Raw genomic sequence first — 22,090 nt, forward strand, 5'->3', positions numbered from 1 at the left:
ACATACAAGTTCTATATAACTTGTCTCTTGAAGCCTTTGAAGACTTGTTCGGGACTGAAGCAAAACATTGGTATATAGCCTTCTTTAGTGAAGAATTTACGTGCGATATCGTTGATAACAATCTTTGTGAGGCATTCAACGGCATGATTATAGGACACAAGTGCAAATCAATCCTCGGTATACTTAAAGACATTAGAGTCATGGTTATGACTAGGTTGTACAGATAGAGAGATGAATGTGCAAAGTAGCCTACACAATGTGGGTCTAGGATTGTGAAGAAATTGGGAGAGAGTATATATGGTAGTAGGTTTTGCGAGCCGATTTGAAATGGGGACGACGGATTCGAGATTATGAATAATGCTGAAAAGTATGTTGTCCACTTGGACAGGAGAAAATGTTCTTGTCGAGCGTGGCAATTGGCTGAAATACCATGTGTACATGCCATTTGTGCCATCCGGTGAGAAGAACCTCAATGCAGAGGATTATATAGATGACTATTATGAAAAAGGCCAGTATCTTGCCTCATACCAATGCATGATGTAACCACCGAGGAGTAGCAAGTTTTGGGAGGAAACGAACCATCAACCCCCAAAGCTTTTACCATTGAGGAAACAAATTGAGAGGTCTAAAAAGAAAACGAGATTGGAGGAAATTGAGAGCAGTGGTAACAAAATGAGCGGGGTTGGTAGAATGATTAGATGTTCACACTACCATGGGGAAGGGCACAACAAGGCTGGTTGTCCAACTAAGAAGCAGCAACAACAACAATCGGAGATAACACAAGCCAATCATGCGGGGCATCATAGGGTAACTGAAGCAATCATACAAGACCAACTCCATACCCAACTCAGTCCAATAGTGTACAATAGAGGAGGAAATATCCTAAGCTGTTCGTATTGTCTTTGCTTTTGTATGTAAATGCTTTGTGCATTAACTTCATTGCTTTATGTCTTTTCGCAAGTTAGAAGAAGACTAACTGAAGACATTTCTGAAAGTTGTGCACCACAACGTACACATGGTGTAATTGGAAAAAAGGATAATGGAATATGTCTATGGGTTGTTCATAGACATGAATACCGGATATAACGGTTTTGCATGTTAGTTTTTTTTAAGTGTTATGCATTTAAGATATGTCATTTAATTGATTAAAATGGTAACTGAAGGTTTTATGATTGTAGCTAGGGAGAAGTTCAAAGGTCTTGATATCTCAAGGAGGACCAAGTCAAGAATCGACTGTACTAACAAGAAGAAGCCAAGGGGAGGCAATGATAAACCAACCAATGGTTAGTGGAGCATAAGCGAAAAAGAAGCAACCAATGGCACCTCTAAGAAAAATAGTACGAAGGGCAGCCCCAAAATTACCTACTGGCCCAACCTTAGTTCTATCTCAGTCAAATGATTCTGAAAATGTGACTATACGACACGCTGCCCAAGTACTAAGATTTACAACAGTGAATGTTATACATTTAATATATGTCATTTGATTGATTGGTATAGTAACTGAAGGTTATATGATTGCTTCATAGGTGGGAAAAGTTCGAGAGGTCTTCATATCTCAAGGAAGACCAAACCAACCAATGGTTACTTGAGTACAAGCAAAAAAGAAACAATCAATGGTTACTCAAGCACAAGCGAAAAAGAAGCGACCAAGTGAAGAAAATAAAAGGAAGTGACAAGGTTATTCAGCTTGATTGATGGGAGGATTTGATTACGGAGATGATGTCCGTTGATGTTTTTTTTTAGGATTTTGAAGTTGTTATTAGAGCTGTGTTTGATATTAATGCTGCATTTTGGTTCGATATATGTTATGCAACAATGTAGTGAGATCTCAATTGCTGCATTTTGGTTGGATATACATGTGCAATAATGTGGCTAGGTGTTTATTGTTGCATTTTGGTTGGTTATGTGTTTAGAAGCAATGTTGTTAGGAGTTTTACTGCTGCATTTTTGGCTGGTGTGTTTAGCATTTTTGGTGGTGTGTTTAGCAGCAATATTTTCAATTTTATGTAAGTGAATAAGCCTGACTATTGCAATGTAAGAACAACTAAGATTGATCATGTTGTTGTTTCTAGTTTGATTGTATTTGCTATAAATCCAGAGCCAGGGCAAGGCTTGAACTTGTTGTATTTGTTCGTATAATATAAAGGCGATACTAGTGAAGAACAAGACCACATGAATGGTTTAAAAAGAAAGTGAACCTAATATAAGCTGAATATAAGCCGATACGGGTGAAGAACAAGACTAATGAATGGTTTAAAAAAGTAAACTAAGTAATCACTTTTCAAAAATTGAGGAACTTAAATCGTAACTTTTAAAGAGATGTGGTACTTAAGTAGCCACTTTGTGAAAGTTGAGTAACCTAAGTGGTTGATTTAACTAAATTATGAAACTCAAGCGATCATTTCATAAACTTGTCGGAACTTATTCCATCCTTGAACATCCATGTGCAAAATAGCGAAAACCAACCAGAAAATGCGTGATCATCTATGCTCTTGCTGCACGTCATCCATCATTTATAAAACAATGCATTTGCCCCAAAGAATCATACACACATTGCATTATCTACTTTCTTCTAGTACAACATTCTTGGCTCATATTCATTGCTCCAAATACAACAACACCGGTTCCTCAACTACGGTAGACTCAAAAGAGCCTTCTCTTTAGTAGGGTTACATATACCCATAAACTAGAACAAACCCACAAACAATAATACCACAAGAAACAATCGATAAATATCTCTTTGATTTTTCATCTTTGAAAATTCATTCTTCCAGTAGTTCACCAAATATTGCAGACCCTTTATCTCTACTTCTATTGAGTCACCATCGTCCAACTCATCTGTTAATACATGTCGACGTTCATCTCGTCCTTGAAGTAACTCCAAGATAACCTCCGTTGCTTGGTTCGAGAATTTCGCGTCAACCCACCTATAAGATAGTTGACAACAATATAATGAGTTAGCAAGAGAATTTCGTCCATGCTTGTTGCATTAGCAGGGCAAAGCAACCTAAGATATCCTCTCAAAACAAGCAAAGAAATCCTAAATCATGGCTAAAGTCATAAAAAAAATTGATAGATCAGCATAATAGAATAATGGACACCTAAAATATCTACAATTGAAGTCTTCCCTATATTTGGCACATCCATGGAACCTTCTCTTAGGATTATCTCTTGTCTAAGTTATTCTTGTTGGACTTCGTAGCCCATAATAGCAAAAACATGGAGCTTCATCTTGGCTTTGCTTGTACATTCGTGAGCTACTTGCCTTGCTTTTGCTCCCCATTGGGAATTTGACGAGTTGATTTTGGGCAATTTGAAGATTTTGAAATTCGTGGGGTTTGGTTGGGTAGGGTTAGGGTTTTTCGGATATGATTTTGCGGGTTCGGGTTGAGGGTTCTTCAAATTTGATTTTCCCCCAAATTGTTCAAGTAAGATTCGGTAGAAGGTTGGGGTTCTTCGACCTTGATTTTGCCCCAATTTGTTGAAGTAAGAAAGTGGTTCTTTAATAAGAGGAGTGTACGACGTCATTTGGCAATGTTCATTTGCTGTTTCAGCTTTTCCGGCAGCCCATGTCGGCTGGTTTTACATTATTTTAATGCCACGTAGGATTTTTCGATGACCCAAATTGTCGATGACACTCAAGTGGTCGATATTTAAAAGTTATGTTACTCAAGTGAGCGAAAAAAAAATTATTGCACTTGTGATCGCTGTACAAAAATTGTGGTACTTATACTGTACTTATCCCAATTAAATTATACATAAATGTTAAAAAAAACTAAAAAGGAGGAAAATAAATAAATTTGGACAATCACTTTAAATTAATTATCGAAGACAATTTGAGAATGGGTGAATTTAATTATGCAGGGTGGAAATAGCCCTCCGTCTTAATATAATACCTCCTTTTCGAAAAACCCTACCTCTCCTTCCCCTTCTCCTTTTCCTTCTCCATGCCTCTCTCATGGTGTAATCTGCAGCTTCAGTCTCTTCCTCCGTCAATCGATCTCTCAGCTGATACCAGCAGCTCTCCTTAGTCTCGCAAGCCGTCACCAAGATGAGGCCGCCTCAGAGAGGTAAGTCTTCGCCTCGTCCTTGTTGTTGCGACTGTGTCGGAGACGGAGGGAAATGGAGTTTAGCTTTGGGTGGTCGATGTATGCTTTTTTTTTTTTTTTCTTTCCCAGTTTGGTCCTGGTTTCATTTGACAGTCGCGGGTCAGTTTTTGAGATGTCTTTGCAACCGAGGATGATACCAAGTTTTGATTGCTGCCGTAGAAATTAGTGGAATACTGATCCTGCTTGCGTTCTGTGATTCTTGTTAGTGGAAGAAAAGTGCGTGGTTGTTGTTTTCTGCTCTGGGGATGAGCTGAGGTTGTCTTTTTTGAGATTATTCTGTCGATTTACACTCGTGTGAGTCAGTTTCATTTAGACAGTCTCTGAGCTGATGGTGGCTGATTTTATGCTGCCGTCTCTGATAATTTTGGCTTTCAATGTGCTATTTTTCGCTGTATTTGGAGATCTTAACATGGAATTTGGGAGCTTATTTATTTTTTTTTTTGACTAATGGTCGTATTTGGTCATTCTCAGGTCGTGGCAGCAGCGGCGGATTTAGGGGGGGAAGGGGCGATGGAGGGAGAGGAAGAGGGAGGGGCGGTGGTGACAGAGGCAGTGCCATGAGAGGGCGTGGTGGTGGCCGTGGTGGTGGTCGTGGTGGAAGAGGACGCGGTGGTGGTAGAGGCGGAATGAAAGGTGGAAGCAAAGTTGTGGTTGAGCCTCATAGACATGAGGGGGTGTTCATTGCTAAGGGCAAAGAAGATGCTCTTGTTACAAAGAATATGGTCCCAGGAGAGGCTGTCTACAACGAGAAGAGAGTCTCTGTGCAGGTGAATATGTTTTTTAATTTTTCTTGCTAGGTGATTGCTAGGCATTTTGCACTGATTTAATTGGTTTTCAAATATTAGAACTGATAAGCTCCCAATTCATCTCAAAATAGAAATGGAAACAAATGGTGAACAACTTGCTTATCTAGGATCAACTGGTTTTCAGACTTTTATAATGGTTCTAGGAATGCCAACTTATTTTTTTTTTTGCTATATATACTTATACCACCTGAATTTGATTAGTAAAGGAGGATCTGCCTTGGAGTTGGTTCTTTGATTTATGTGAGGTTCCTTTTGGTAGGGCTATTAGGTAAAGAGTTTTCTTCTAGAAAACATTGTTGCTACAAATGCAATTTTCTACTGTTTAGACCTTCCTGTTTCAGGAGCTTAATATTGTTGACCTCCCTTACATTCTTTAACTGTCATTCTCGTGTTAAATTTGAAAGGTTCTGTTTTTCATTGACCGAGAAATGTAACTAATCTGTGTTTTTTGGTGTTTTTTCCTCTTGTTAGAATGAAGATGGAAGTAAAGTGGAATATAGAGTGTGGAACCCCTTCAGATCAAAGTTGGCAGCTGCCATTCTTGGTGGGGTTGATGAGATATGGATTGTGAGCGTCTCTCTTCCTTTTTCTCTGGAGTACTATAGATGTGTAGCTTCTTCCATATCACTGATCATGTTTCATTATTTTCAAATTCAGAAACCTGGTGCTCGGGTTCTCTATCTAGGAGCTGCTTCTGGGACCACAGTATCTCATGTTTCTGACGTTGTTGGCCCTGTAGGTTGTTTGTTTTGGAAGAATGATTCTTTTACCAATGACTTCATCAGATGACTGACTTATAGTCTTGTGTTCCTTTTGGCGGACAGGAGTGGTGTATGCGGTTGAGTTTTCGCATCGCAGTGGAAGGGACTTAGTCAACATGGCTAAGAAGAGAACAAATGTTATTCCTATTATTGAAGATGCTAGACATCCAGCCAAGTACCGTATGTTGGTTGGAATGGTGGATGTTATATTTTCAGATGTTGCTCAGCCAGATCAGGTATAGACTTGTCTTTGCCTGTGAAAGAAATTGAATATTTTCTTATGAAGGTCTTCCTTGCCAAAGTGTAGGTCCAGGACTTCACCTTGCCTCTGGACCACTGAAAAGAAAATCCTATATCATGCATCCTATCTTCATTTCTGTTGGACTTACTGCATGGTTTTGTTATATGCTCCTAGCAACTTATTTCTCTATTTGGATTTTTCTTCTTTTATGAAAATGCAGATTTTTTACCTTTTGATCCTTGGAAGCAGGTTTCATGAATTGCCAACTTTTTATTTCTGATAATGCAAACCCATGCATTTCTTTGCCATGGAATTTTTTTTCATTTCCTCATGTATTTGTGAGGCTTCGTTTTGTATGGATGGGATGACTTGTTATTTGGGGATTAACTTCTTGGTTTTGTGATTTACCTTTTCTCACACACGCACACACCCCTGTAACTACAGTTTTCTTCATTGCTATGTTGAGTGTAAATGTTTTCCCCAGAGGGAAACTGATGCACATGAAGAATTAGCTCGGATTCCCCTTCAAGACAGCATGGGTGATGCAAGCTCGAGTTTTCTGATGCATATCTGGTTGGCTCACTCCATAATTTTTTTTTGTTTCTCTAGTTCTAATTTGATTTATTTTGTGAGATTTGAGAATGTAGTTGAATCTTTTTTTTTTTTTTTTTTTTTTAAAAATATTTTTTTCTTTCCCTTCCCCCTTTTTATTTCCTTTTTATGATTGTTACAAAGCATTTGATGAAATACTTGGATTCCCCTTCAAGACAGTTTGGGTGATGCACTCTTGAGTTCTGATGCAGGGTTTATAACCTTTCAAATTGTTTATGTTGTATGAAGCTTAAGCATTTATGAAAATCAGGTTTGTCATTTAACTAGTGTACATGACTATTTAGTTTACTATCAGCGACAACAATGTGCGGCTTCCTAAATATTTAAGTCTGGTTAGGGGTCTTTATGCATGTTATTTTCCTTCTGACCAATTGCTGATTTAAGTTACCATTTCAAACTTTGCTGATAAGGTTAACCTGACCTCCAGATTATAGCATGGCTGTGTACATTATGTTGCCTTTACGGCTTTGGGCTAGGGAATCTTAATTTAATTAAACTTTGGATGCACATGATATGTCTCTCTGATCATCTGAAAGGTCTTTTTGTATGTACTTATGGTGAAAGTTGCTGTGGCAATAGTCATGGAAGTCTCTTGACATTTGACTGTTTATCGATTGAATGCTGACTATGATAAAACTTGCATGACTTGTTGAAGCACTCATTACACTAGACTTTTTTTTTTTTTTTTGGTCAGAATTACACTAGACTTAGAACTCAGGGTAATGAAGTGTGTTCATTATACGTCAGAGGGAAAGGAATGCAAGGTCTTTGTTATTTGGATAACCGTCTGCCTGAAGATGTGTCTCGTTCATATGTGATGTTCAAATGATAAGTGGTTACATCTCAGGCAAGAATTTTGGCTCTAAATGCGTCATATTTTCTCAAGGGTGGAGGTCACTTTGTCATCTCAATAAAGGTATCTCTCTCTCTCTCTCTCTGGACAGATGCGCACTTGGTTTTCTTTATTATTATTTTTTAGATGTAGCTTGTTGGATTAGAGGACTGTTGGTCACACTCATCTTTCTTTATCACTTTCCCTTAGAAATTAAGTTAGGTAGCTGGTGCAACTTTTTGCAAGCCTAGGAGACAGGCGGTGACATCAGAAATGATCTCATCATATTTGAGGGAGGGTGAAAACCAATCAATGGGAAAAAGAAAGCGTTCCTTCAATGAGAAGAGGCGGGTAATCAATTACTTTTCGTTTTGCTTGTTTTTGCAGGCAAACTGTATCGATTCTACTGTTCCGGCCGAGATAGTATTTTCCCAGGAAGTGAAGAAGCTGCAGGCAGAGCAGTTCAAGCCTTTTGAGCAAGTCACTCTCGAGCCATTTGAGCGAGACCATGCTTGTGTCGTCGGTGGCTATCGCATGCCGAAGAAACAGAAAGCTTCTCCTGCATCATAAAAAGTCCCAGGCCACCTTGGCTGTGCGAATCTCACTATCTTTTGGTGTCTGGGGATGCACTTAGAATGTCAATCTTGATGCGTGTCTTTATTATTATTATTGGTAGTTGGAACTCCAATGGATTCAAGGTTTTTGGTAGGCTCTTGTAATGGACCAATATTCTGAAATGAGTCAGAGATTTTTTCACCTTAAGCAGTCGATATTTTTCATGTTTAATTATCTGAACCGACAATTTACTGCGTTGTTTGAATTATAAACATCTAATTTTTTTTTTTGGGATCTGACGACATCTAATTGAATAAGCTGCACACTTGCATTTCAAATTAATGAATGCTTATCAAAATTTTCAAAAAAGGGCTAATAATACTCATTATTTCCATATAAATAAGAGCACTTATTGATCAGTGTAAAATCAATTTAACATTATAGAGGATGACCAAGTATGATTCTAATATTTGATTTCCACAAGGTGTTTAGACAAAGCTAAACATGTCTGGTCTTGTTCTGTCCAAACCGTGTAGCATAACAGGCTCAACGATAATTAATTTGAGGTTGTATGGAATGGAACACAAGTACACAACCCACTAAATTTTCTTAGATTCTTATCTTTTGCATCAAAATAAATTGTTTTAAGATGGCTAAAGGAATTTCTCATTGGAAAATCTCTCATGAAAAGACGATGCACGTAATCGAAAACTTTCGAATTTTGCCAACCACCACGAAGGTTCTTTACGAACTCTTGTAAGTAGAGTACTCACATTTTTATGACTGCTCGCAATTAAAAACTACGCAAAATCGTATGGGGCGGGCAGGAAATCTTACTAGATAATTCAGTAGAATAATGACTAAAAATTGTAATGAGCGCTGGGTATAAGTAAAGTAGTTGGTCTGCATGGACAAATTGTTCACAGTGACCGCTGTAGCGAAATCCCGCCCACGCACGAGAAGTGCAATTTCGAGAGCCGGATAGGATTATACGATTTGCTTCTCAAATTCCTGCTCGGCCCCACGGGTGAATCGTTCATGAAAAGGTTCGCGGAAGAAGGAATGCATCGAGCTGTCGTCAAATTTAAAAAGTTACTTGCAGTTCTTGCAGCAATTGGGCGGAAACCCGAGTGTTGTTGAATAACAGACGAGGTCGAGTTCCCATTTTGAGCTGTGGCCGAGATCGGAGAACCGTTGTCTTCCCTGGATCTACTATACTAACATAGCATGCATCTCCTTGTTCTAGTGCTAAGCATGGAAGAAGAAAAACAATCCTACTGAAATTGCAGAAACCGACTCCGAGCACTCCTGAGTTCATATAACCTGGAAGAGAAATGTTAGATGTATTTATTCAGCAAAGTCGATAACTTTCCGGTTAAAAGCAGACTCTTATTAATAAAGCTGCATGAATGTCCTAAATCCATCGCAATTTGATGCAACTGCGATATGATGAACATATTTAAGGGATGGAGGTTTGTGATTAGGCCTGTCAACTGCTTTGATCACTAGAATTTCCTCATGCTGCCCTTAAGAGTTCTGACAATCATTCTATAGGATGAATTCTCTATTTCTGTAATGTGCATTCATGTGATTCAGGCGGCAATTCATGCCTTTTTGGTTCACGCAAAACCAGAAATTGAGGAACCATGTTTGCATTATTGACTTCATTCACATAAGCAGGCACGTGAATGCATGCCTATCGGTGCATATATGGCAATGATCCGGTCGTCCGAAGGAAAATAAAAAGCAGAAAAGCGATTGATCTTATATGTTACCTATCCTCGTAAACCAGCTGCATGAAGTTTATCCCTGATAAAATGCAGCTGAGCTGCGACTTCCGCAATGTTCGTCCGCTCTCTGCGTGCTTCGACTGAGCAGGCAACTCCGATTGCATAGACCATCTCCAGACATTCGCGAGCTGCATCACCTCTGCCAGTGCCCATATGGCTCTCCATCTCTTGAAGTAGAATAGGATCGGTAATCTCTAGGAGATGTCCAGGCAAGGCTTCTTTGACGAAGTTATGAAGGTTTAAATTTTCTCCGAACATTTCATTTGTTGGACTCACACCAGTGAACATCTCAAGCAAAAGAATGCCATAACTATAAACATCGCCTTCTCTTGAAACCATGCTTTCCATTCCATATTCTGCACTTCATTCGAATTGCAAATGAAATATAAATAATAGCAGCACAAGCGGTTGAGGCAGAAGGAAATAGTGCGCACACAATTACTGCATTTTTATTCAGTGTAATGTGTTCGTTTGCCTTTAGGGGACAGAGGAGAGGAGGCTCACCTGGAGCAGCATAGCCGACGGTTCCTCTTACACCAGCTGAGCTCATCTTCGCTTTAGCGTCATCGGTGGATTCAATCACGACCTTCGCCAAACCAAAGTCTCCAACATGTCCAACCATTTCAGCATCTAGCAGAACGTTGCTTGGCTTCAGATCACAATGGATAACAGGACTTTGCAAGTGGTTGTGGAGATAATCTAATGCTGAAGCAACATCGACGGAAATATTTATCCTCTGGATGAGACTCAATTTCTGCGCATTCCCACCTAGATTAGCTGATGATGGTCTTGGATGCAGCCAATCTTCTAGGCTCCCATTGACCATGAACTCATAAACCAAGGCCTTAAACTCATTGCCCCTATAATCAATGCCCGAGCATACTGTGAGGACTTTCAAAAGATTACGGTGTCGGACATCTCTTTAAAGCCTCGCACTCGGATAAGAAGCTCTTCACAGCTCCATGAAGCATCAAATTAAGTACCTTCACAGCAATAACAGTTCCATTCTCATCAAGGACTCCCTTGTATACAGATCCAAAACCACCGACCCCAATCAAGTTATTTGAAGAAAACCCATTGGTTGCTTTAAGGAGATTTCCGTAAGATAGATTCAGTGACGAATCATCTTTAGAACTTGAAGCTGGTTCCGTTCTTTTCTTCTTCAACCAACGAAAGTATATAAGAGCAAGAACAAGAGCTATTCCTGAAACCCCGAAGAAAATCGAGATGGCGAGCTTCCATTTAGGGATTAATATCCTGTTGGAGTTTCTAGATCTGCATTTTCGGAGATGAAATTCAGGCATTCCTGCACAAAGCTTGTCATTTCCGAAGACAAAAGTAGTGTTGGCATTACTAAAGATTCCTTTAGTGGGTAATGTGCCTTCAAAATTATTGTACGATAGATTCAGGATCCCCAATGAGTGAAGTGCCTCGAAAAACTCCGGAATCTGACCAGATAAATTGTTGTGTGAAAGATCTAGCTCCTTGACATTCCTCAACATGCTAAGAGATGAAGGAATGGAGCCTCGAAAAGAGTTCTCTTGCATTTTGAGCACTTCCAATCCAACACAACTGCCAAGACTGGCCGGAATGTCACCTTCCAACATGTTTCCAGAGACATCCAGTTGAGCCAAAAGATTCAATTTCCCGACTTCCTCAGGTAGGACACCGGTGAGATGGTTTCGAGACAAGTTCAGAAGTATAGACAGTGATGAAAGACCTATGGACTCTGGAGGTATAGTACCATTCAAGTTATTACTAGAAAGATCAAGCTCCACCAACCTTTGGCACTCCGATAGACGTGAAGGAATGTGGCCGTCAAAGTTATTGTGATTGAGATAGAGTCGTGCCAGGTTTACTAGGCTTCCTAATGAAGAAGGAATTGCTCCGGAAAACTTGTTATACGATAAATACAGTTCCACTAGGTTATGAAGATTTTCCAAACTCGAGGGGACCGTACCTGAAAACCCGTTGTGGTCCAAAAACAACCTTTCCAAGTTGACAAGATTTCCGACTACTCGAGGAATCGTGCCAAACAGTAGATTCTGGTTCAGCTTCAATTGCGAGAGAGTAACGGACAAATTACCAATGCACTTGGGCAACGTCCCGCCAAACCTGTTGTCTCCCTATGAACAAGACCTGTAGGTTGGTGGTGTTAGTCAACGAGCAAAGGAAGCTCAAATCATCGTATCCTCCACTTCCCAGATAATTAGAACCAAAGTTCCATGCTTTGAGCTTGTTTAAGCGGTCCAAAGGAGGCACATTCCCTGAGAGTTTGTTCGAATTGGCTTGTAGCAGACTCTAAAGTGGTTGCATTAGATATTGACCAAGGAATCGCTCCAGTGAATCGGTTAGAGGAAATGCTGAAAATCTCAATGTTTGGAAGAGTGAAGCCTATATTGGCAGGAAGAGTCCCTTCTATTTGGTTTACACCAATGTCGAACAGCGTCACAGAAGAAAGATTGAAGATAGATGGAGGAATTGTGCCAGACAACCTATTTAGTCCTACAGCAAGCGATTTGAGTTTGGTTAGCTTTCCAAGAGCTGAGGGTATCTTCCCACTTAATTCATTCAAAGCAAGACTGAGAATCTCTAACGAGGACATGTTTCCGATGGATGAAGGAACAGTTCCCGTCAGATGGTTCTTAGGTAAAGAGAGATACTGAAGCTCCAGCAAAGAACCAAATTCAACCGGAATTTCTCCGACCAGCCGGTTGCAACCTAGGCGGAGCCGTGTAAGGCGAGCGCAACCCGACAGGTTTCTCGGGATTTTGCCTTCCAATGTGTTGTCGAATAACTGCAAGACACGCAAACTGTGCAAATGGCCGACTTGTTGCGGGATCTCGTGACAGAAACTATTGTTGTTGAGCATCAGGACTCTCAAGAAGCTCAAGTTTCCAATGTGAGGGGAGATAGATCCGGAAAGCTTCAGATCTTGTAGGTCTAGTCCCGTGACTCTGCTGTGCCGGCGACCGCACGTGACACCATACCACCGACAATGGTGGGTCGTATGGTTCCATGAACTCAGCACCCCGTAAGGGTCCTCAGTTATCCCGGCTTTGAATGCAAGCAACGCTAGTTTGTCTGTCATGTTACTAGCTGAAGAGACAAGGCTAATACACGTCAAAAACATTACACATGCGAAAAAGAGACGACATGACGAAGTGAGCTTGAGAAAAGACAAGTTGAGTGGCTCCATAGTACTTGTGGTATGGTGAAATCTTAATTGACACCTGAAGAATGTAAGAAAGTTGAAGAAGAGGAATTTTCAGGAGCATAAACAAGTTTTGTTGTAATTTGCATAGACATGCTTCGATGGAGAATATATTTGTTTAAGAGGTCTTTGTAAGTCAAATCTCAGCCGTGCACGCCAAGCTCATGAGACAACCGGCTCCATATAACATGGCAAAAGTTCTAGTATCGGGATAAAATAGGCAAGAAAAAGAACCCTTTTTGAAAAGGTCTTTAAAAAAGGGGCCCTTCTTAATTTTGAAGAATTACATAATACCGTCTTATGTAACGATCTCATCTGATCCAATCCATTTGGACAATGTCGAAGTTAAAATAAAACTATAGTGCAGTTAATTGATTAGGGCATAGGAATTTGTAACATGATTAAAGTTTTTTTTTTTAAGGAAGAAGATAAATTTTTGCAAATTTAAATACAAGACGCAATATGTCAATTTTTATAACTCACTAAAATTGATAACTTCCAGTACGTTTGTGAACAAAAATTATCTCCATAGGGGCGATACATTACAAAGAAGATGATATCCTCTAAGTGTATGTCGTTCCCCTACACATGATATGTAGATTTTCTCTTCCTGAAGTGGTGGCCCTCGTTGTGCACATATCCCAATCTCCGAAGGTGGGATTTTAATTTTCATTTTTTCGTGTAACATTTAGTATTGATTATGAGATAAAGTATAGAAACTTAGGGCATCTCCCAGCATAATAAATAAAACTAATAATGCAGGAAGATGGAGATAGGAAGTCTCCACATAATAGCCAATACAATATTAGCCTAAGAAGGTCTAATATTTTTTATAGAAACGACGCACTTTTTCTTACAATTTTATGTACTTTACCCAAAATAATGTGGATATCATTTGATTGGTTTTGAAAACGTTTGTGTTTGCACTCCATCCAAATGCAATATATTGTTGCTAAGAATGATACCTTGAGGAGCCTTGACGCCAAGTCCTTGCTCCTAGTAGAGTTGATCATTCATTGGAGTTCATAATTTCACCCCCACTACAGAATGCCAAACCCCATGTTGTGCCAAGATACAACGCCATATACTCCCAGTCCAGTTGCACTGGCAAAATAAATGCGCATGTCTTCTAAACTAGTCAATTGACTGAAGGCATCCATCGTAATACAATCTTCGCTATCAGAAGCATGTGTCTGCAAAGAAGCTAGCCGATAAAATTTTGTAAGCTGATATCGCTGGTCCAAATTGGGCTATGCCAATCCACAATCAATCCCATTTGTCTGAGTTCATCGTAAATCTCTTTACTGTAGTATCTACCGCAAGATATGACCTAAGTTAGAGCAGGTGTCAACGTCAGAAGACCTCGCCTACTCCAGGCCCTACTGCTGCCCTTGATGTTGAGCTGCAAAATTGAAGTGCTTCTGCATTTAGTACATTGAACCCAATTTACTCCATAGAGTAGAGGACGGATGGATTTTTATTACATATCAGAGTTTCGCTCGCTCTAGCGTAGTTTATAACACAACACAATCTTAGGATTAGTCAACAATCGCGTAGGGTGTTTTCTTAGTAGGTTATGTGGTTAAAAAATGTCAAAAAAATCACCAAAATTTTAGTCAAATACCATAATTACTTATGACAAAACTATCCAATAAATGAAGAAAAATGAGGACATGAGTAAACCCAATAATCAATTATGCAGACATCCTTTTAAATCAACTCGTATTCTACTATTCACAAAAATAAAATCCAATTTTCATCATATGGACTAAATGTTCCATATATACATAATATATCCATCAAAGAATACTTGTTAAAAATTTACGTCAAAACACTTGATGATTCTTATCAATGTCTTAGCTCCAAATAATAGGATTTGGAGCAGTAGAAAAATGATTAGACAATTCATGCAAATTCAATAATGTGATTAGACAAGTTAAAAATTTATGTACTTGTTAAAAATTTACGTAAATTCGACCCTTTTGACTTGTCCAATTATAAAGCGAGTCACTTTACTGGGCCCAACAAGCAGTAGTTTTTTTACCAAAAGAAGACTCATTGACTGAAATGATCAATGACTGAATTTGACTTGGCTTCTGGTGCTCTTTTCTCTTGGCCACTTTAGCAAATGATTGGAAACATGGGCTTCGAAAGTGAAAAAGCTCCGTCTTAAAAGGCACGATCGAAAGGCCACAAACCCTATCTTTCCAATCCGACTATTTCTTTTTCACATTGGGTTCAAAAAAATGACTTAAGAGGATGCATAGTAAAAAGGAATTGACTTGGAATGGAATCGTCATTCCGCGTTCGATTCCGTTATTTTAACTTGTTTCTTACAAATAGGGTGGAATGCTTAGTCTAAGAGTGCTTATTCCTACAACCGCCATTCCATTCCTCAGCAAAATATTAACAAAATAATTTTACACGACTATTTCGAGTGTGATCTTATTTTTTTTCTTTACACATTATAATATTTTAAGACTTTCTTTTCAATCAGAAATCTTCTCCTCATCGTTCATTCACGACAAACAAACTCAAGAACTGTCGTACCCATTCCATTCCATTTATTCTTTTATGTCATTCTATTTCATTTCGTCGTACCAAATGTAGTGATATGTTTACGCGAGATATGTACTTTCTTCCTCTTGCGTGCGATGCAAACTCTGCCCACATTTGGAATCGATAATTTTGTGATAGAAAGGGAGTAGACTTGATGTTCCCAAACTGGTACTACGCATTTCCTATTGGGAAATATCAAAAACCACCATTACTTTTGCCACTATTACAAATTAACATCCTTTTTTTTCCTGACGTTACCAGATTGCCTCCTAATTTTTCACCGTGGACACCAATTTTCATGTCACACTAGTAAAAAAAAAAAAAAAAACTCGATGTGGGCGTGGGGCTGCAAAAAAAGAGAGAGAGAGAGAGAATAACATTAATTATGGTTTTGTTATTAGAACTTTGGGATTTATAATGTTTGGTATTTATTAATGTATATTGTGTTTTTGGAATTAAATGTGAACCTTAGCTTAGGTGTACAAAAATTAAAAAATATCTGATCCGGACGTCTGCTTACCTACTTAGTTGGAGAGCACTTCCACTTAACTCTTATTCCATTATCTTGGAGTTAGTGGAATCGCCCGCCAGATTCCGAATGTGTTCTTTTTAGGAACGTTGCGGTAATTTGCCTATACATGCTTCAATGGAGAATATATTTGTTCAGGAGGTCTTTGTGAGTCAAATCTCAACCGAGCACGCCAAGTTCATGAGACAACCGGCTCCATATAACACGGCAAAAGTTCTTCCGTCGGAATGAAAAGGCAAGAAAAAAAACCCTCTTTAACTTTTTAAAAGAACTCTTTTTCAAAAGGTCTTTAGACAAGGCGCCTTTTTTAATTTTGAAGAATCACATAATACCCTCTTATGTAACGATCTCACCTGATCCAATCAATCCATTTGGGCAATGACGGAATTAAGATAAAATTATAGTGCAGTTAATTGATTAGGGCATAGGAATTTATAAACGTGATTATGTTTTTATTTTAAGGTAGACTATCAATTTTTGCAAATTTAAATACAAATGGCGCAATATGCCGGTCCTTATGATCCACTAAAATTGATAACTTCCAGTACGTTTGTGGACAAAAATTATCTCCCTAGGGGGCAATACACTACAAAGAAGATGATCCATTCCTATTTTAACTGACGTTTATGTCTCGAAGAACTCAAGAATAGGGCCATACCACAGAATCCTAAGTGTATATCGTTCCCCTACACATGATATGTAGATTTTCTCTTCCTAAAGTGGTGCCCTTGCTGTGCCGAAATCCCAATCTCCGAAGGTGGGATTTTTATTTTCAATTTTTCGTGTAAAATTTAAGTATTAATTATAAGATGAAATACAAAAACTTAGGGCATCTCCCAGCATGACAAGTAGAACTAATAATGCGGGAAGATGGAGATCGGAAGTCTCCACATAATAGCCAATGCAATACTAGCCTAGGACGGTCTCAATATTTGTATAGAGTGACGTAGTTTTTCTAACAGTTTTATGCACCTCAGCCAAAATAATGTGGATATCATTTAATTTGTTTTGAAAACGTTTGTATTTGCACTCCATCCAAATGTAACATATTGTTGCTAAGAATGATACCTTGAGAAGCCTTGCCGCCCAGTCCTTGGTTTTAATAGAACTAATCATTCATTGGGGTTCATCATTCCATCCTCCTGCAGAATGCCGAATCCCACGTTGTGCCAAGATACTACACCATATACTTCAAGTCCAGTTGCACTAGAAAAATAAATGTGCTTGTCTTCTAAATGGGTCATGCAAAAATGGCACCGAATATCGACTGAAGGCACCCATCATAATATGATATCTGCTATCATAATCTTGCCTCTGCAAAGAAGCGAACCAATAAAATTATCTCCATACGGGCGATACATTACAAAGAAGTTGACCCCTAATTTTTTAACTAACAAAAATAAAATCCAATTCTTACCAATGTTTTAGCTCCAAATACTAGGATTTGGAGCAGTAAAAACTTGATTAGACAACTCATGCAAATTCAATAATCTGATTAGACAAGTTAAAAATTTAAGTACTTGTTAAAAATTTACGTTAATTTAGAGATTAAAGATGAAAAATCATTTCCACACACTTAAATTTGACGGGTTTTTTTTTCCAATTTAATTTTTTAAAAATAAATATTTACAATAATATTTTTAAAAATAAATATTTATAGATTTGGGCCACGCTCGGCGGTTGAGGTGCCACTTTAGCTGGGCCCAACAAGGCCCATATCCGGCCTCCTTTTTTATTTATTTATTTAAATTTCGTATTTTTTTAAATTATTGCTACTTATAATATTATTATTATTTTTTTGAAGCTTGTCTTAATAACATAATTAGCAAGTAATTAATGCAAAAATTTATTAATATTAATTATAGATATTAATAAATTTTTGCATTAATTATTGCTAATTATGTTATTAAGACAAGCTTCAAAAAATAATAATATTATTATAAGTAGAATAATTTAAAATAATATGAAATTTTAAAAAAAAAGGGATTAGGCCTTGTCTGGGCCGCGAGGAGCCTGGCCGGCAAGGGCCTCGCTCGCAACAGCGATGCTAAATATTAATTTTTAAAAAATATTTTTGTAAATATTTATTTTTAAAAAATTAAATTGAAAAAAAACCCAAATTCGACCCTTCTGCTTTTCCAATTATGAAGCTAGTCACTTTACTGGGCCCAACAAGCAGTAGTTTTTTACCAAAAGAAAACTCATTTGACTGCCAAGTCAATAATCAATGACTGACGTTGACTTACCATGGGAAGCCTTCTTTGCAGATGCTTAGGTGGACCTGATTCCCATATGAATCGAGTTAATCACAGCTTGAAATTTTCATTTCCTTGTCATCCGCGGGACCTGGCGGACACACCTGCGCAACAGGTGACTAATTATGCTTTCTATTTTCAATTCCATTTGAAATCAAGAGCATTAGGCACAAAAAAAAAAAAAAAAAGCTCTATTGATATTTTGAAAATCGTCTGAAAATGATAAAAAGAGAATGGGAACATGGGCTTTGAAAGTGAAAAAGCTCCGTCTTAGAAAGCACGATCGAACGCCACAAATCCTATCCTGAACAGCTACCAAACACGTGATAGAATTAAATATATCCTAGCATGATCAGCTGAGTTAGGTAAAACAAAGATTACTCGAGCCGACCAACTTACAATCCTATCAAATACGGGATAAACATTATTAAGCAAAACGCAATAATAACTATGACTTGACTCAATCAAGCTTATTCATCTGCAAAATAACTCCTATGGATTGACAAAACGCTCACCCAATGGAGATACGTGCAACTCGGGCAACAAAACTTTGAAAGTTCGGTCTGGCTAAGCTGTAATTCCAAATCAATTTCCGTCAAGTCTAATCTCTCCACGACCACGACGCACTTACCAATTTCCTACGGCAACTCATTCCTTTCTCTTTCTTTTTCTTTCCCCTTCTTTCTTTACTTTCTCGTCTTATCGTCTTCCATGCAAATGCAGATCTACTTTGCTGAGTTCTCATTATGTTCCCCGACAGCTACAGGTTACGGCACTGTACATAGTCAAGCTCATGCACCTGAAGATCCGTTCAGACTATTCTATTTTCACATTGGGTTCTAGAAGTGACTTAAAGGATACATAGTAAAAAGGAATTTACTTGGAATGGAATTATCATTCCGCCTTGGATTCTGTCACTTTAACTTGCTTCCTAGAAGAAGGGTAGAATGCTTAGTCTAAGAGTGCTTATTCCTACGACGGCCATTCCATTCCTCAGCCAAATATTAACAAAATAATTTTATACAACCATTTCAAGTGTGATCTTGTTTTTTCCTTTACACAATATACTATTTTAAGACTTCCTTTTCAATCCAGAATCTTCCCAACGCTACAAAAGATATTATCAAATTTTCTCGTTTTCGTTCCTTCACGATAAACAAACTCAAGAACTGTTGTACTCATTCCATTCCGATTCATTTTTTTTTTATGACATTCTATTTCATTTCGTCGTGCCAAATGTTGCAATATGCTACGCGAGATATATGCTTTCTTTCTATCGCATGTGATGCAGAATCTGCCCAGATTTGGAATCGACAATTTTGGGATGGAAAGGGAGTAGACGTGATGTTCCCAATAGCTATTCTGCCTCCAATTTGCAGCTGGTACTACGAATTTTCTATTGGAAAATATCAAAAACCACCATTACTTTTGCCGCAATTACCAATTAACATCTTTTCTTTTTTCTATCTTTATCAGATTTAGAGGTGGCCATTTGGAACCGTGGGCCCGGAACTGGTCCGTTGACCGGGCCCACAATTCCATAATTTTGGGAAATGGCCCGGAAACGCCAATTCCGACCCGTCATTTATAATTTAAAAAAAAAATGATGGGGCAAAGAGCCGTTGGGCTCTTTGCCCCCCCACACCAATAGGCCGTTGCCTAAAAAAAAAAATATGATGAAATTTTTAATTATTGTCTATAAATACCTATCATCTCCCTTTCATTTTTCTCACAAATTCTCTTAATAATTCTCTCAAATTGTCTCAAATCCTCTCAATTCGCTCAATTCTCTCTATCCCGCCTCAATTCTCTCAATCGGATTTCCGATCAATTCTCTCAAAAATGGCAAGTGGAAACAGAAATGCCGACAAGAGCAAGATGACTATGGGAGATTCCGAGAATCCCATTCCTGAATATGATCCTCGTGAGTATGCATGTTGGGAAGACAACGACGATAATATCAACTATGTCCCTATTCCGAACGTCGAGCACATCCCAACACAAGAAAGTCTTCATCCTTCCACTGGTGTCGAAGAAACGTCAACAGCAAATGAGCCGGAACAGAAGGGCCGAGATAATACATCCGACTTGTGGCTACACTTCGACAAGTTTCATGATGAAGGCAACGGTAAGTATAATATAAAATGTAAATATTGTTCGCAAACATATAAATTTATGAAAGGAGACGGCTACGGAACATTCCGTCGGCATCCGACAAAAAAAATCCAACGCAAGCGGGGATTGACAATACGCTACAACAAATTTTTGGGTACGCCACTTCTAATCATCATCTTATATTCCGTTACATCGATGCATTTTATAAACAAATATTAGCTGAATATGTTGCCCTTGATCATGCTCCGTTTAATACTGGTGAACATTTTAATATGAAATATTTGATAAATACTGCGTTAGTTCCGCAAGCACCAACTATTCCAAAAAATACTCTTAAACGCGAAGTTTTTCGTCTTTATAAAAAAGGAAAAAAATCTTTAGCAAAATTTTTTGCGGAATTCAATGGATGTGTGCATATAGGTAGCGATATTTTGAGTGATCCTTAGCAAATTCATTCTTATATGGGTGTTACGTATCATTGGATAAGTGACGATTGGACTATTCAAAAAAGACTTATTGTATTTCGACTTTTTGATGAAAGACATTCGGCTCATAATATTTATAGAATAATTAGGCAAGTTTTAGAAAAATATAATTTGATAAATAAAATATTTTCAATTAGTTTTGATAATGCCGCCGTAAATGCCGCCGTAAATACCGCTTCTATTCCTGAATTAGAAAATATTTGCAAACCCACTTTTGGCGGATAATTTTTTTACATTAAATGTGCTTGCCATGTTTTAAATTATGTGTACAATATGGTTTACAAACTCTTAACACTTCTCTCACCCCAATAAAGGGTGCAATTAAATTTTTATGGAGTCGCCCCCATTTTATGAAATCGTGGGGAAACTTTTGTAAACAACATGGGAGAAGGGCAAGAAGATTTCCAAAAAATATTCCGACTTATTGGAATTCTACTTACGAGTTGCTTCGGCAAACTTTTGATTACAAAGATTTATTATGTATATTTATTTCACAAAATATTCCCGAAATTACTTTACTTCCGCAACATTGGGACATTTGCAAAAAAAAATTTAGATTTTTTGAAAATTTTTAATGATGCTACCAAGACTTTATCTGGTATTTGTTATCGTTCTATGCATTTATTTTTAATAGAGTGTGTTAATATTGGTAGTGTTTTTAGTGAATATGAAAATGATACTAAATTAGCTCGAACTATTTTAGTAATGCGAGAAAAACGGTTGCATTATTATTTGCAAATTCCTCTTGTCTATTTAATTGGTATCCTTTTTTATCCACGTATTAAATTAGACGGTTTACTAGATTATTTGAATGTGTATTATCATGATTGTTTACATTTGGAAGATTTAATAGATATTTCAAATATACAAGGAGATGTTAAAGAATCTATAGTAGTATTATTTGGAGAATTTTGTAGTAGATATGGTTTAAGTGATTCCGGATCTTTACAATCTACCGCCTCACGTAGCGAATGTGGTAATTCACTTAGTAGAGGGTATAATATGCTCAAAAGTAGGCAAAAAAATAAAAAATAAAAAAGGGGCAACATGTAGTATTTTTGAATTAGAAAAATATTTAACCACTCGATTTGAGTTTCGTGATGCAAAACATAGTACAGATTTTCAAATCCTAAAGTGGTGGAAGAATTACCAAATCGATTACCCAGTTCTCGCCTTCATCGCTCGCCAAATATTAGTAACCACTTCTTCAATAGTTGCAGTTGAACA

The 22,090-nt window shown here is 37.9% G+C and overlaps 3 protein-coding genes and 2 non-coding genes across 7 annotated transcripts in view; 3 read left to right on the forward strand and 2 right to left on the reverse strand.

The window, feature by feature from the left end:
- The first annotated feature begins 3,899 nt into the window (after positions 1 to 3,899).
- The window catches only part of LOC115731186 (rRNA 2'-O-methyltransferase fibrillarin 2-like), a 31,962-nt gene continuing 13,771 nt past the window's right edge, over positions 3,900 to 22,090 (forward strand). Inside the window, exons 1-7 of one of the 3 annotated variants that reach the window (XM_048282299.1) lie at positions 3,900 to 4,070; positions 4,581 to 4,876; positions 5,387 to 5,482; positions 5,573 to 5,650; positions 5,736 to 5,912; positions 7,416 to 7,445; positions 7,749 to 8,123. In XM_048282299.1, coding sequence (XP_048138256.1) covers positions 4,052 to 4,070; positions 4,581 to 4,876; positions 5,387 to 5,482; positions 5,573 to 5,650; positions 5,736 to 5,912; positions 7,416 to 7,445; positions 7,749 to 7,931 — 879 coding nt within the window. In that variant the 5' untranslated portion in view covers positions 3,900 to 4,051 and the 3' untranslated portion in view covers positions 7,932 to 8,123. Of the gene's footprint in view, positions 4,071 to 4,580; positions 4,877 to 5,386; positions 5,483 to 5,572; positions 5,651 to 5,735; positions 5,913 to 7,376; positions 7,446 to 7,748; positions 8,124 to 22,090 lie in introns of those variants that run through there. The other 2 variants (XM_048282298.1, XM_030661827.2) reach the window with 2 other exon arrangements.
- On the forward strand, positions 6,412 to 6,484 carry LOC115728340. Its single transcript, XR_004013817.1, has one exon. It is a non-coding gene; the product is annotated as a small nucleolar RNA snoR60 (small nucleolar RNA).
- On the forward strand, positions 6,650 to 6,719 carry LOC115728341. The gene has a single exon (XR_004013818.2). It is a non-coding gene; the product is annotated as a small nucleolar RNA snoR60 (small nucleolar RNA).
- Positions 8,919 to 11,315, reverse strand: LOC115733843 (probable LRR receptor-like serine/threonine-protein kinase At3g47570). The gene is given in 4 exon segments (XM_048282283.1): positions 8,919 to 9,042; positions 9,692 to 10,062; positions 10,211 to 10,625; positions 10,627 to 11,315. Coding segments are annotated over 3 exon segments (1,473 nt in total). The 5' UTR covers positions 11,314 to 11,315; the 3' UTR covers positions 8,919 to 9,042.
- LOC115733405 (LRR receptor-like serine/threonine-protein kinase EFR) lies at positions 11,916 to 12,905 on the reverse strand. The gene has a single exon (XM_030664061.2). The coding sequence runs from the start codon at positions 12,903 to 12,905 to the stop codon at positions 11,916 to 11,918; it is 990 nt and encodes a 329-aa protein (XP_030519921.2).

The sequence above is a fragment of the Rhodamnia argentea genome, chromosome 1 (assembly GCF_020921035.1).
Source record: "Rhodamnia argentea isolate NSW1041297 chromosome 1, ASM2092103v1, whole genome shotgun sequence".
NCBI classification, from domain to species: domain Eukaryota; kingdom Viridiplantae; phylum Streptophyta; class Magnoliopsida; order Myrtales; family Myrtaceae; genus Rhodamnia; species Rhodamnia argentea.

Excerpts from the sequence above, each read along its gene's own strand:
- LOC115733405 (XM_030664061.2), bottom strand. The coding sequence starts at position 12,905 with ATGGAGCCACTCAACTTGTCTTTTCTCAAGCTCACTTCGTCATGTCGT.